The 15,350-nt window shown below is 41.0% G+C and overlaps 1 protein-coding gene across 6 annotated transcripts in view; it reads left to right on the forward strand.

Moving 5' to 3' along the window:
• Nup214 (nucleoporin 214) overlaps nt 1–15,350 on the forward strand; it is an 83,343-nt gene that overhangs the window by 839 nt on the left and 67,154 nt on the right. For all 6 annotated transcript variants that reach the window (XM_051185142.1, XM_051185144.1, XM_051185145.1 and 3 more), the window contains exons 2-11: nt 1,073–1,268; nt 2,245–2,396; nt 3,876–4,074; nt 4,776–4,846; nt 6,680–6,743; nt 7,151–7,254; nt 9,985–10,091; nt 10,802–10,868; nt 12,111–12,237; nt 13,561–13,722. In XM_051185142.1, the coding sequence (XP_051041099.1) occupies nt 1,073–1,268; nt 2,245–2,396; nt 3,876–4,074; nt 4,776–4,846; nt 6,680–6,743; nt 7,151–7,254; nt 9,985–10,091; nt 10,802–10,868; nt 12,111–12,237; nt 13,561–13,722 (1,249 nt within the window). The remainder of the gene's footprint in view (nt 1–1,072; nt 1,269–2,244; nt 2,397–3,875; nt 4,075–4,775; nt 4,847–6,679; nt 6,744–7,150; nt 7,255–9,984; nt 10,092–10,801; nt 10,869–12,110; nt 12,238–13,560; nt 13,723–15,350) is intronic.

Here is a 15,350-nt window from a genome sequence, read left to right on the forward strand (position 1 = left end):
GGAAGGCAAGTGGCTCTAATGATAAGGTAGACACCCCCTCCCTCCTTCTGGATATGCTGTTAATAGTTGACGTATATAATCTGGCTGAATGAAAACACAGAATGGTAAACAGCTGGAAATGAATGAATTACAGGAAGGGCATTTATGTGAACAGTGAATCACTAAAATGAATATATGGGAGAATGGTTCATATTTGTGCTTAGAAATAGTGGCTCTTGAGCATCAGTGCCTGTGCTGAACCCGGTAATGGGCATGGGTCATGCTCTTCAGATATGCTTTGATAGAGAAGCCTTAGAACCACAGGGAAACTAGTGGTGTTTGAGTTACTCTCGGTACCAGAAAAGAGAGCTTTTTTTTTGTTACTGCCTCATCATACTGGCTCTCCACACAAAGTTCATCAAGACCTAGTAGTATAGTCATGACTGTTAGGATGATAATCACAAAAAGATAAATGATTTATTCCTTTATGACCCCATAGTGTGGTCCCACAGGGAAAGTTGTGTGAACCTTTGCCCACTATATTCAACGAGGATTAAGAATGTTTCAGTCTGCCTTTGAGTAAATATGCATTAAACATGGGCTACAAGGAAATTAGTATGTGTGCTAGATATCCTTTATGAAACCATAAGGCTCTATGAAAATAAGTTTCCTCTTGTATCTGTCACATTCTTTTCAAGAAAACTCTGACTTTAAGATAGGTTTGGGGAGTTGGGGGAGCTGGGGAGAGACAGATGCAGCTTAACAAAGTGATGAGAGATTAACAAAGTGTGAGGCTGTCTGATCCCCAGGAACTGGAGTTACAGACATTTATGAGCTTCTATGTGGGTTCTGGGAATTGAACCCAGATATTTTTGAAGAGCAACTATTGCTCTTAATCACTGAGCTCTCTCCAGCTCTCTGTATTTCATTCAACAAATCTTAGTGAATTTAGAGTCTAAAAACAGGAATTTGTTGGCCTCAGGGTAATAACTGTATTTTTGGTATATTGAAATTGTGTTTATGGACTATAACAGTAAACATGATTTAATTTCTTCCTTCCTGAAAATTGATCTTGTTTCATCCTCCAAAACAGGACTTTCAGTTTAGAGCATTGAAGAAAGTGAGGATCTTTAATTCTCCTGAAGAGTTGCCCAAGGAGCGCTCGAGTGTGCTTGCCATATCCAATAAGTATGGTATGCTCTTTGCTGGTGGCGCCAATGGCTTGCATGTTTTTCCTACTAAAAGCCTTCTTATCCAAAACAAACCTGGAGATGATCCCAATAAAATTGGTAAGCGCTTTAATTTATTTGACATAGCAGAAATGGGGCTGTGGTGGCATGCTAATCAATGTCTTTCCTTCCTGAGACACTTTTTTTTCTTGGTTTTTCAAGACAAGGTTTTCTCTGTATCCTTGGAGCCTATCCTAGAACTCACTTTGTAGACCAGACTGGCCTCAGGCTCTCAGAGATCTGCCTATCTCTACCTCCTGAGTGCTGCGATTGAAGGTGTGGGCCACTTCTGCCCAGCCTAAGACACAATTTTAATATGAAAATTAAAATTGGTTTTGGGTTTAAGATTGCCTTGCAGAATAGGGTGCTAAAGTTCAGGTAGGGTGCCAAAGCCTAGTTTTCTCTTCATTCCTCCATGCTTCTGTTTTTGTGAGTTGTTTCTCTAAATTCAGGGGAAAGAAGTTACTGTTGTGCCATGCTTTTCTTTTGCTCAGTTGAAGTTGGACTCTGGCTGTCTAAGAGAAGGCATGCCAGAACCAACCCAACAAATGGGAATGTGTATTTGGGGCATTGTAGCAAAAGCTTCTTTAGTAAGGGCAATAGGAAGTCTTGGGATATTTAATGCTACATTACCTCCATATAGGAAAGTTAAGCCGGTAGGTAGTAGCACATGCTTTCAATCCCAGCCCCATCTCTGGAGACGAAGGCAGGTGGATCTCTGTGAGTTTGAGGCCAGCCTGGTCTAGAGAGTGAGTTCCAGTATAGCCAGGGGTATACAAAGAAACCCTGCCTGGAAAGAAAGAAAGAAAGAAAGAAAGAAAGAAAGAAAGAAAGAAAGAAAGAAAGAAAGAAAGAAGAAAGAAAGGAAAAGAAAACCAGTTAGGAAGAAAATTATAATTAGTTCCTAAAACTAAGGATCCAAGGGCATCCTTATATGTTTATATAGATGAGAAAATGTTTCAAATTGACTTGGATAAAGGATTATGGCTGTATGCCTAGAACATTCTTTTTTGTTTTGTCTTTTCTGTGTCCGTAGTTGAGCCAGTCGATGGCTTGAATGTCGCTCTGAAATTCCCAGTACATCACCTGGCACTGAGCTGTGACAACCTCACACTCTCTGCGTGCATGGTGTCCAGTGAATATGGCTCCATTATAGCTTTTTTTGATGTTCGCACATTTTCAAATCAGGTAAGCTACTGTAAACTGTATTTCAACATGGGAACGAAAACATTTCCTCATACACATTCTTACTTGGAAGCTGTGTAAACAGATGACAGGGCTGCTCCATGGTATGGTTAAGGGGAAGGTTTTTATTACAGATAAAAGTGAAGAGCCAGAGGCATTTGGAAGAGTCCAGAGCAGAGAGAGAAAGAAGTAGACTGAACCTGGCCTGCAGATGGGATGTAGCCAGGGCTTCTGAGAGGGGGATAATACTGGGGGCTAAAAAATAAAGAAAACATAGTAAGGGGAGTGTGGGTAGAGCATATTCAGAAGAGCAGGGTTATAAGGAGAATGGGTAGCTTGGGGCTGTAGGGGAGGGAAATCCGTGAGCTGTAAAGAGTTTAGAATAGGGAAAGAGGTTAGATGCTAGCATGGACTCTGAAATGTATAACAGGTAATTATGATACTGAAGAAACCCGGGGCTAGCATGAGCTCTGATATGCTAATATGCTAGAGGTAAGGGAAATGATTCCTTTAGGTGGGAACCAGTTTCTCAATTTCATGAGGAGTGCTGACTTTCATCTAACCATCAGAAATACTCCTATAGTCCTGGTTGAGCACATTTCTGGATATCTGGTCTGCTTTTTGGAGTTTGGGGAATTGGAGTCGTTTCCTTTGAACCTAACAGATGCATCTCAGGTTGACATGTGAAATCTTTCTAGATTAAAATATAGATTAAAAAAAATACTCCTTAAATATACACTCATAAATCTTTGAGACAGAAAATATTTTAGCAAATTATTTTATAATATGTCCTGTACCAAGTTAACATTTCTCTTTTACCCACAAGACTACCACTTGAGGAGACTTATATTGGCTCTGTGGCAGACCATGGAGCTAACCAAGAAGGTTTGATCTAGGCTATGTTGATGTAGGGTTCTTCCCAGCCAGTTTTAAGTAGTTGTATAGTACACTGGCTATATATTTGGCATTAGATTTTTTTGTATAACTTGTCTTTTCTATATGCTTCCTATAGTAGGTACAGTTCATTTTACAGATGGAAAGACAAATTTCAAAGAGTTTAACACTGGCCAAGCATGCTAGCACACACCTGTAGTCCCTAGACTAAAGTGGGCAGATAGTGAGTTTGAGACCAGGCCAGGCTAAAGAACTTGACTCAAAAAAAAAAAAACAGAACAAATAAAACTCCCACCAAAAGCTGAGAAAGAAATCAAAAAGCCTAGCCAAGGGCATTAAGCAGATCCAAGACTCCTACTTTTACATATCCCTATCAGCAGTCTCTTAAGTATAGTAAAATAATTAATGGCCGTTTCTAAATTCTGTTGAATTGTTTGTAACAAATAGATTGCTATGCAGAGCCACTTCTTTTTTGACCCCCTGGCTATGAAGAAATGCAGTTTGATTTAAGAAAGAATGCATGTTCAATCATTTCCTCTGAATCCTAAGTTCCTTTGTGTTTGTTTATTTGTGCCCTTACTTGAACAGGCCAAACCACTGAAACGTCCATTTACCTATCACAAGCTTTCAAAGGATGTAGATGGTATGGTGATTGATATGAAGTGGAACCCCACTGTCCCTTCCATGGTGGCAGTTTGTCTGGCCGATGGCAGTATTGCTGTCCTGCAAGTTACAGAAGTTGTGAAAGTGTGTGCCACTCTTCCTCCCTCAGCAGCAGTTACATGTGGTGGGTAATAAATGTTCCCTACCTATAAAGTGCTGTAATGGCCAGCTGTTTAAAACTTAATTTCTAGCCAGGCAGTGGTGGCGCATGCCTTTGATACCTGCACTTGGTATCAGAGGCAGGTGGATCTCTGTGAGTTTGAGGCCAGCCTGTTTTACAGAGTGAGTTCCAGGGCAGCAAAGACTGTTACACAGAGATCAAAAAAACAAAACTAAACAAAAAATAATAATCTCTAGAAGTAAAGGTGGATGGCTTTCCTGTTTTGTGTAGATTGCTGGGGATGGGGAGGAGATAGAAATTGAGAATAATAATTTATTTCTATAGTTAATGGTATTGAAACCAAACAGCATAGCTCATTTAAAACTGGAGTTTTGACAATAAGTGTTTCTGAGTCTAAAAGAGTGCCATCTGAAAGTTATTTGTACCTCTATGAAAAGCACTAGAAGTAACAAATAGAAACAACAGAGTGATTGCTTGATCATTTAAACACCTTCATTCTCCTTGTCTTGTAATTCTACTGGAAAAGCACTCTTAGCTTTCAGTTAATGGCCTGGTGGTAAGTTATAATTGACTGTATTGTTAAAATGGTTGCACTTTCTCCACTACTTGGGGATGATCTCTCTTGGGATGATTGTGTAGCTGTCTAGATCTTGGGGTATGCTTTCTTTTCACTGGGTTTTTAATTGGTAGCATTGTCTTCTCAGTGTGCTGGAGTCCCAAAGGAAAGCAGCTGGCAGTAGGAAAGCAGAATGGAACTGTGGTCCAGTATCTTCCTGTAAGTTCCTGTTTTCCTGATTAACTCACCACTGTTGGGGATGGTTTGGGGACATCTTTGTAACTTTTTGACTGTTGGCTTTTTTTTTTTTTTTTTTTTTTTTTTTTTTTTTGCTATCAATAAGCTATTCTTGATTGGGAATATCTTAGTGTTAGAATGTATGAGACCTTGGGTTCAATCCTTAGCACTACAAAATAAACAAAAAGGAATTTAAATTCATGGTAATAAATCCATGAATGAAAAAAGAGTTACCCTTTCTGCTCTGTCACCCAGTCCTTCCAGAGAATCCACTGTTCTGTGTAGTCAGGCCTCCTTCCTTTTATGGGTGCTCATACAAATTGCTGGTATGGACATTTGCTGTTTTTGTTTTTCCTTTAAATGTGGTCCTATGTTATGCACTATTTCCCTAACTTTATAGTTCCAATTTTTCTTGCTCAGTCTTTTTGCTTAGCTTAAAAAGAAATAATTTTTAATCATGCCATTCAGAAACAATGATATTTTAGTAGAAAGATTTTTCCAAATCCCTTTTCCTTCCTTCCCCTTTCTGTCATTTTGAGACATGATCTCAGTATGTAGTTCAGTTGATCTTCAAACTATTCCTCCTCCTGCTTCTGCTTCCTAAGTTCTGGGTCACTGGCATGTGTCATGGTTTCTTAAAATATATCAGGAAATGTTGGAGTAAAGCAGAAGGAGGCATTTCTGCTCACAACCATTCTTTGTTACTTGGCTTCGTTGGAAACCTTTCATGTCTATGAATGATGTCTGTTTAGCAATCTGCATAGAGGGGCAATTCTGTGCAAACAGCTTATAAGGAAAAGGAGTTGATGAAAAGCTATTACCATAACAGATTCACTCCAGTTAAAGGACACTTGTTATCTTTGAACCATCTTAAAGGTTTCGTTTCTCCAGTTGTGGGCAACAAACAAAGCAAATGCTCTTGTTGTTGCATTTTCTCATCTTCTCCTTAGGGGGCCTTTTTGTTTTGTTTTGTTGTTTTGTTGGATTATTATTTTTATGTGCATTGGTGTTTTGCCTGCATGTATGTCCATGTGAAGGTGTCAGAACTCCTGGAACCAGAGTTAATACAGTAGTGACTTGGCATGTGGGTGCTGGCAATCAAATTCATGTTCTCTGTAAGAGCAGCAAGTGCTCTTAACCACTGAGCCTCCTTAGGAACTGGGAGTACAAGCAGTCACCTTTGCTTGTTGTCAAGCATTATGTGAAATTGGCTGCATAGTCTTTTGGGAGGCATTAGCCTCTAAAATGATAATGCACTTTATAGACTTTAATTGCTTGGCTGTTTGCTTGCTTGCTTTTGAGACAAGGTTTCTCTATGTAACTCTGATTGTCCTGGAACTCTGCCATGTAGACCAGGCTGGCCTCAAACTCACAGAGATCTGTCTGCCTCTGTCTCTGGGGATGGGGCTGGGATTAAAGGTATGTGCCACCACACCCAGACCTGCTTTTTATACTTTTAATATCTCAATATACTGAGGTCTTCTTTCCAGTTGTATGCAGGGAGCTACTCTCTCTTCAATGGCTCCATAGTTGTCCACTGTGTTGACACCATGTGATCTTATTGATGGTCATGTGGATCAGTACTAGTAGCTGTGGCACTGCGAATGCTGCTGCATTGAGCACTCTTATGAGCTGCATCTGAAAGTGTTCATGTGAGCATTTCCCTGGATAGGGTGTGCTAGGAGTAGGTGGTGCTGTCTTTGTTTGGGTGGTGGTAGAGGGGAGATAGAACACCAGTTTCTAGGGGATCTGATTAGATTTGAATTACATTGATTTAAGTACTGTTTCACTTGACATTTGTTAAATCTCTTTCAGACTTTGCAGGAAAAAAAGGTCATTCCGTGTCCTCCATTTTATGAGTCAGATCATCCTGTAAGAGGTAACAACTGCTTTATTCATTTTCTGACCTCTACTGTAGCCATTCTAGCCACATGAGATCCTCTATCTCTCTGCTCAGTGTAGGAACCAGTTTCTCACTTAATGTCATGAGTTATTCAGTGTAATACCTTGAAATGGATCTTGCATTTTTATAAGAATTCTTCATTTTCCCTAATAATAATAATAAGAAGAAGAAGCCTGTAAAAAACCCACTACTTTTAAGAAACTGGGCTAATTGATGCCTTTGTGTCCGTGAATTATCCTTATTCAATGTAAAGCCATAGTACTTTTTTGTCGTTGTTCATTATCTCTTGCAGAACATGGTTACTATTACAAATATATGATTCATTTTGTTATATCTTCTTGCTGAGATTGGTGACCTAGGAATTAGAGATGTGTGTTTTTCAGTTCTGGATGTGCTGTGGATTGGTACCTATGTCTTCATGATAGTCTATACTGGTGCAGATGGGACCTTGGACACCTGTCCAGATGTGGTGATGGCTTTACTCCCGGTAAGCATGTGAAAAGGACATCTTTGTTTTCTGAGAGTCACAGAAGCCTTCTAGTAAGCTAACTTAGAATTAAATTTCCTTTCCTTATTTGCTGTGATGATAGAGTCAGGTGGGCCTGGGACCAAAATTATGGTGGTCATTTAGAGCATTGTCTTAGTCATTGTTCTATTGCTGTGAAGAGGCACCATGACCAAGGCAACTGTTACAAAAGAAAATATTTATTTGGGTTCTTGCTTATAGTTTTATAGGCTTAGTCCATGATCATCATGACAGATAGGCATGGCACTAGAGCAGTAGCCATGTATGAACATGGCCTAGTATGAACTTTTGAAACCTCAAAGCTTGTTCCCCAGAGACACACCTCCTCCAACAAAGCCACACCTCTTAATCCTTCCCAAAGGGATCAAGCATTCAAGAATATGTACCTTTGGGAACTAATCTCATTCAGACCACCACAAGCATGGTTTAATTATGTAGTCTAAAAACAAACAAACAAACAAACAAACAAGGCTTCCGGGTAGTGGTGGCACACACCTTTAATCCCAGTACTCGGGAGGCAGAGGCAGGTGGATCTCTGATTTCAAGGCCAGTCTGGTCTACAAAGCTACACAGAGAAACCCTGCCTCAAAAAACAAAACCAAACAAAAAAAGGTTAAGATGTGTGTTTACTTATGCCGTAATTTAGAAAAGAAAGCGATTTCTTGATTTTTAAACAGTATTTTATGTGTATTTGCATGTATGTATGTGTATTACATGTGTGCCTGTTGCCTACAGAGGTCAGAAGAAACCATCAGATCCCCTGGAACTAGAATGTGATTGTGAGCCATCATGTAGGTGCTATGAACTAAACCTAGGTCCTCTGTAAAGGCAATAAGTACTCTTAACTACTGAGCTATCTCTCTGGCCTCTATCTTGATTTTATTTTATTTATTTATATATTTATTTAGGTTTTTCAAGGCAGGATTTCTCTCTGTAGCCCTGAGTATCCTGGAACTCGCTCTGTAGACCAGTCTAGTCCTGAACCCAGAGATCTGCTTGCCTCTGCCTCCTGATTGTTGGGATTAAAGGCATGCACCACCACTGCCCTACCTTTGTCTTGGCTTTTGACATTCATTTATTTATCAGATATTTGTGAGATATGGGTAGTTTGTTCCCATACAGAAGTGGCCAGGTCAGGAGTCCACATGCTGATGTTTGGGGTAGTGGATAATCTGTAGTCAGAATCATGGAGGAGTGGGGATGGAGAAAAAAAAGCAGAATCCACCAAAACACTTAGAAATAATTTATCATAGAAAAGAATCCTAAAAAGGCCATCTTAAAAACAGAACATTTAGTATTCCTCCTTTAGAACTTCTCCTATAATGAGTTTCTCCCAGTTCTCCCTTAATCTGTTTGCTCTGCTTGAGAAAGAATTTTTAATCCTACCATTCAGAAACAACTTGATATTTTAGTATTCAAAATTTCCAACTCTCCCCTTCCATTTTCTGTCTTGGAAATGGGGTGCTCACAGCATAGCCCAGTTGGTCCTCAAACTCTTAATCCTCCTTCCTGCCTCTGCTTCTAAGTGCTGGGTCAGGAAATAACAGAATAAAATAGAAGGGGCCTTTTTACTTGTTTACTGGGAACCTCTTGTGTCAGCGCGTAAAGCAACTTGTTCTATAAAAGATAGATTTGGCTCTTCCTGTGCTGTTCAGTTTTCCTTGGTTTTAAAGAGAGATCCTGTTCTGTCTATGTTGGGTGGCAATTATGTATATTAATTTTAGTATACATATTGACAAATGAAGTCTCTAGGTCAGGATATCTGCCTTTTTTGTTGTGTGGGTGTTTTATTGTTTGTATTTTAATGCTAAGGATTTAATCTGTGCCACATATACACAAGCAAGCATTCTGTCACTGAATTATGCACTAGCTGTTGGTTGCCTGAGAGAGGATCTTGCTAAAGAGTTCAGTTTGGCCATGAATTCATAATTCTTTTGCCTCTGCCTCCCAACTGCTGGGATTATATGTCTGTTCCACTATTTGATGTGTGCCTTTGATGAGCTTTAGAAAGCATGCCTGTCTCTCTTAGGAATGTTAGGGGTTAGTATGTGGCAGTTCCACACTTAATCCTTGGCAGTATGTGAAAGGGTGTCTTCATCTTTTTTTTTTTTTTGAGACAGGATCATCTTATTCTGTAGCCCAGGCTGAACTGGGACTCACTATGTAGCCCAGGATGGCCGTAAATTTTCAACAGTCCTCCTGCTTTAGCTATTCAAGTGCTAATATTATAAAGATGAGCCATCATACCATGCTGTTGTAGTAACTTCTTGGGAGTCTGCTGAAATTCCGTTTAAAATTACATTTATTGTGATGTCTTCTTTGACAATCTCAGTAACTCCTCTTTCTTGGGAGTAGTGATGATGTGAGTACTGGCTGATGTTTCCCATGGTGGGCTGAGTCCTCAGGGATTCTTAGGAAACTTGTGGGTCTGTTGTACAGCTGAGAAAACCAGGTAGCAAAAGGCTGCGGTGGGTCGCTCTTGTGTGTCCTGCGGCAGGCTGTGACATAGTGCAGTTCTTGTTGAGCTTGCCTGGTGATGGGGTCTCTCTTCCTTAGGAGTGACCTGAGTTCATCCCTATGTTTGTGCACAGATTTTGCATCAAATTTCTGATTAAGCTTAAGTGATTTTTGTCTTGAGATTGCGAGCACATAAAATGTACATAAAATTTCTCTCCCCTTCCTCGTTTCTAGAAAAAAGAAGAAAAGCACCCAGAGATATTTGTGAACTTCATGGAGCCCTGCTATAGCAGCTGCACAGAGCGACAGCACCATTACTTCCTCAGTTACATCGAGGAGTGGTGAGCAGAGTGTTTGTTCCTGGTGCCACTGTCAAGCCACACACCTCAGTCACTGAATCCCAACAGCGAACTGTTCAGTAGGAGAGGAGAGTACAGGCTGAGAAGCCTCAGTGTATTTTCAGTTGTTGGGTAACAATGCCTACTTCCAAGATGTCTGCCTGCCTCTGCATCCAGAGTTGTGTCTAGAATTAAAGGCGTGTGCCACCACACTCAGCACCGTAAAGTCCAATTTTCTCAATAACAGTGAGTGACTAATGAAAATACTGATTTTGTTTGTTTTGAAGAAGAGTCATTTGTAGCTCAGACTATTCTTAACTTTGCAGTGATCCTCCTGCCTCAGCCTTCTGAGTGCTGGGACTGCAGGGATCATCTATCACACCTGGATTAAAAATACTGATAGCTAAGGAACTCATTCAGGGTTTCTCCAAGAACAGCTTATCTTTGAGAACCCTTTGGAGCTTCTTGAGCTGGATTTCATGCTGTGGGGTTCTGTGAGCCTTGACTTGGTTCTGTATGTCCCCTTGTCTTTACAGGAATAGTAGTAGGCAAGTTTTCCAGTGCTTTTTAGAAAAAGCTCAGCACTATATCAAGCACCTTCCATCCTCTCCTCAGCCTTCTAGGAAACCATACTCTGTGTTGTGCTGTAGATCCAGTCAGGTTCATGCTATTGCTGGGCTTGAATGTAATAGCCTTTCGATTTTGTTCTTAAGGGATTTAGTGCTGGCAGCATCTGCAGCGTCAACAGAAGTTAGCATCCTTGCTCGACAAAGCGATCAGGTAAATTTCTCCTTTTTGGTCACTTTTATATTGAATGATGCTTTTTTTTTTTTTTTTTTTTTTTTGAGAAAGGTCAAGTGAAAGTGACTGGTTAAGACTATAAGCATGTAGCTGGGCGATGGTGGCACACACCTTTAATCCCAGCATTCGGGCAGCAGAGGCAGGAGGATCTCTGAGTTCGAGGCCATCCTGGTCTACAGAACAAGTTCCAGGATATGCTCCAAAGCTACACAGAGAAACCCTATCTGGAAAAAATAAAAAAACAAAACAAAACAAAAAAAACCCAAAAAACCTGTAATGCTTGTCCCTTTCAATGAGCTTTTAGTGTAAAGACTAAATGATAAAATGTTACAGACAACAATAGCATTCTCCCTCCCCCTTCCCTTTCATATACACGGTTTTACAGTGTTGGGGATTGAACCCAGAGCTTTGTGCACGTGCAGCAAGCACTCTGCTGACTGATACACATCCCAACCTTGGTATCTCTTCTTGTTATACTCACCTCATTTTCATAGTGCCTTTTCAGCTGTTCTCTCCATCTTTCTGTTTGTAGTCCCCATACTGCGACTGCCTGCATGCTGGCTTGTAATAGTTACCAGATCCCTTTTGTTTTGTTTGTGGGCTTATTTAATAGTTAGAGTCAGCTTGGTTTGCAGCATTGTTACTGTACCTTGAATACTCTTCAGCACAGCCATGTAGTGTGAGTGTGTGCTGCTGCTGTGTTTCCAACTTCATTACTTATTTCCTGTTCCCCTGACTCATGCTGCCCAGTTGGCCAAGACAGAATGGTAATGAATCATAAGACTCAGAAGTCATTTGTTGAATAGAATGGAGCCCGGCCAGGAAATCAGGAGTGTGAGGGATGTCACTGGAAAAATGTAGAAGCTTCTGGAGGGGTGTAAGCAGCAGGTCTAGCCAGTGTGAGACAGGAAAAAAGCCTTGAAGTTGCCTTCTGTCTCAGCGACTAGTGACATAGGCATCTGCATCTTTAGGAACTGCCAAATTGTGCCAGGCAACCTGGAACTTACAAGGCAGGGTGTGGCTACACCAGACCACTCACATGCTGGGATACCCCTGGCTTTTAGATGTTGTTCCAAGTGTCAGAGTCCCTATCAGCACAGGACACTGAACCATGCCACATATTCTCTGTTGATTGCAGTGCTGAGATGAAGCAGTGCAAAATGCTAAACAACACGAATTTTTCTACTGTGTCCTTTTTTTTTTTTTTTTTTTTTTTTTCAGACGAATTGGGAATCTTGGCTCCTAGAGGACTCTAGTCGAGCTGAACTGCCTGTGACAGACAAGAATGATGACTCCTTGCCCATGGGAGTTGCCATAGATTATACCAATGAAGTAGAAGTCGTCATTAGTGAGTGTTGCCTACTGTTTGCTCTAGAAATAGCTGTTCTAGCTGGGCGTTGGTGGCTCACACCTTTAATCCCAGCACTTGTGAGGCAGAGGCAGGTAGATCTCTGTGAGTTCAAGGCCAGCCTGGTCTACAGAAATAGCTATTCATAATGCTTGATACTTAGAAGCCATTAGCATATTTCTACGTGCAGAGTGGTGGAGGGTCCATCATGACAGTGTGAAGCTATCCAAAGATGACTACTCACTAATGAAACCGCAGCCAGATATGGTTCATGTGTCTGTGTTAGATTGAGTATGTAACATTTGGTTCCCTAGTGATGTCACAAGGGAGTGTCATCGTCAATTGACAGTGCACCCAACACTCAGTTAAGGGAAGAATGAGGGAGTAGAGCCCCAAGCTTATGTTTTCCACATAGGGCTTATGGGTGTTCTCTGAATATTCCTTTTCCCTTGTGGAGGTCAGCAGAGTGACTGCAGTGACTGAGATGTGATGAGGCAGCTTAAGAATATTTGCCTGCTTGAACATCACCATACAAAGCTATCCGGCTTAGGCACCTTGAGCTCCTTGTCCTTTCCTTGGTTTAGTAGGCACATTTGGTCTGATGAGGTTGCACTCTGATACTCTTGTGTACTCAAAATTCAACTGTAAAGGAGTATAAAATAGCTTAACTCACTGTGTGTGTGTGTGTGCATGTGTGTGTGTGTGTGTGTGTGCGTGCGTGCGTGAGAGAGAGAGAGAGAGAGAGAGAGAACGCCATCTTGTCAGTTCTCTGTGTGTGCATGTCTGAGAGAGAGAGACAGAAAACACATACTTGTCAGTTCTGTCCCAAACCTAGCATCTACCAGAGACTCCTGTCTTGTTGTGGTAGTGCTGAACTTCCCTTGTGAGTGGAGGGAGCCTGGGGGCAGTACAGGGCTATGGAGCATCCTCCAGGGCCCAGCAGGGTATGGTGATCTGATAGTGACAGGAGCTCCTGCTGTAGCTGCTGTATGAAAGGCTATTCACATCTGAATCAGCTGCTGTTGAAAGAGCCCCTCAAGACCTCTTAAGCAGGGCAGCCTGCCTTTCTAGGCCCAGGCCTGAAAGTTGACATGGCTCTTTTGGTAGTTTTGTTTCATTTTTTTTCAAGACAGGGCTTTTCTGTGTAACAACTCTGGCTGCCCTAGAACTTGCTCTGTAGACCAGGCTGGCTTCAAACTCACTGAGATCCACTTGCCTCTGCCTCCCAAGTGGTGGGATTAAAGGTCCACTGCCTGGTGATGTGGTTCTTTTAACGCGTTTGTTTTCCTTTTTTTTTTTTTTTTTTTTTTTTTTTTTTGACAGATGATGAAAAGACTCTTCCTGCTGCTCCGGTTCTCCTGTTACTTTCAACAGATGGTGTGCTTTGTCCATTTTATATGATCAATCAAAATCCTGGGGTTAGGTCCCTAATCAAGACCTTGGAGCTGGTCTCAATAGAAGGAGAGCGACAGCCCAAGTCATCAGGTGTGTGCCTCTGCCTGCTTTGGCAGTCTATGAGTATCTCCAAGGATGAAGGTATCTGATTTATACATGGTCAGTCTACCTTAAAAAGGCTTGGACTGATTTTGTCCTGGAACATGTGTGTACATTTTTGCCTCCTTTTATCCCTTGGTTCTTTCTCCAACCCTTACTACACTTGAGAGAGAAAGGTCAGCCATGTTGATCCTAGCTATGTTGTGTGGCTTATGTTTTATAGACCTGTTTAATTATGAAGGTTGGTCAAACGGGCAATTGTTCACAGACAGTGAAAAATGTAACTGAAAAATGTTTATTGAAAGTGAAGAGGTAGATAGATGTGTCATGAAGAACCACTGTGTGCTGTGTTATGCTAAAACTGGAATGTGCTATTAAACTCTAGTAGCTATTTCTGGCTAAGAGGAATATGGAGACTTTCATGTCTCTGATTTCTATTTCATCATCATTTGATTTGTTTTTTCCTCCTCTTTGAGAACATTGTCAGCTAATAATATCTGAATTGCAGGAAATCTGTATCCAAGAACAGATTCTATAGACAGTCAAGGAGGAGCATAGTCAGTATTTTGGGATGGAAACTTTGTGAACACATGGAGATGCCAATCTGTATTGTCAAGTTTTTGTTTGTTTGTTTGTTGTTTTAGCAGCATTATTTCATTTGGGGAAAAAAAGTGTCAAACTTGTTAGAAGTATTTTTCCCCAATATATTGGAATTTTGTTATTTACTCTGTAGTTTCTTGAGAATGTAACTGATACTTTTTCTTGTGTGGCTAAGATGCCCATAATGTCACTAGTTCTGCCTAAAGACTGTGACCATTAGGATGGGATACAATTGATCATGCTTGGTGATGTTTTCAGACTGTTCTGTAAGCCCAAGTGATTCATACGTCACAGAGCACTCACATACTTTGGTTCCTGCCAACTGCTGTATGTCCCTAAGTGATCCAACAGATTGCAGGCATAGACTTCCAGTGCTGTATTGAATTAATGTTCTCCCCTCACGATTTTTATGAGCACCTTTACCTAGCTTCACAAGTCTGCCTGCAATGACCAGGGCAGCCTGTCTAATTGATAGCTGTGGGGTAGTTGTTTCTGAGTACTGTTCTGCATCTTTGAATGCTTGAGCACAACCATGGGGTAGTGGCCATCAGCTTTTTCTAAAGACCTGTCTCCTTGCTTCACATGTGGTGCAGAGGGAACAGCTATGTCTTGATGAGTGAAAATAGAGTAATGAAAGTAGGAGATAGCCTGTTCTGATACCCATATGGCTAAGGTGTGAGTCTAGATTTAGAAGACATTGATAACTCTGTTTCCACATAGCACCTCCAAGGATGTGGTGTTGCGTGGCCAGAAGTAATAAATAACAGGGTGATGGTCTTCAAATACTCAGTTGTTATTTATTGCTCTGGGACAAGTGTGTACAGTTTCTTTAGGATGTGGCCTCTATTTTCCGTTCCGGTCTGTTCCTAATGGGCATGGAAGTGATTTATGTCTGCATGCTCCTTTGAAGATGTTTCTTGCTGGTTCCATAGCTATTGTATAAAAGAGGTATTTGAGTTAGATACTCATCTGGAAGTGACAATTTATATCAAAAGGTGGTGTTTTCACTCTTGTATCTT

The sequence above is a fragment of the Phodopus roborovskii genome, unplaced genomic scaffold (assembly GCF_943737965.1).
Source record: "Phodopus roborovskii unplaced genomic scaffold, PHOROB, whole genome shotgun sequence".
Taxonomy (NCBI): Eukaryota; Metazoa; Chordata; class Mammalia; order Rodentia; family Cricetidae; genus Phodopus; species Phodopus roborovskii.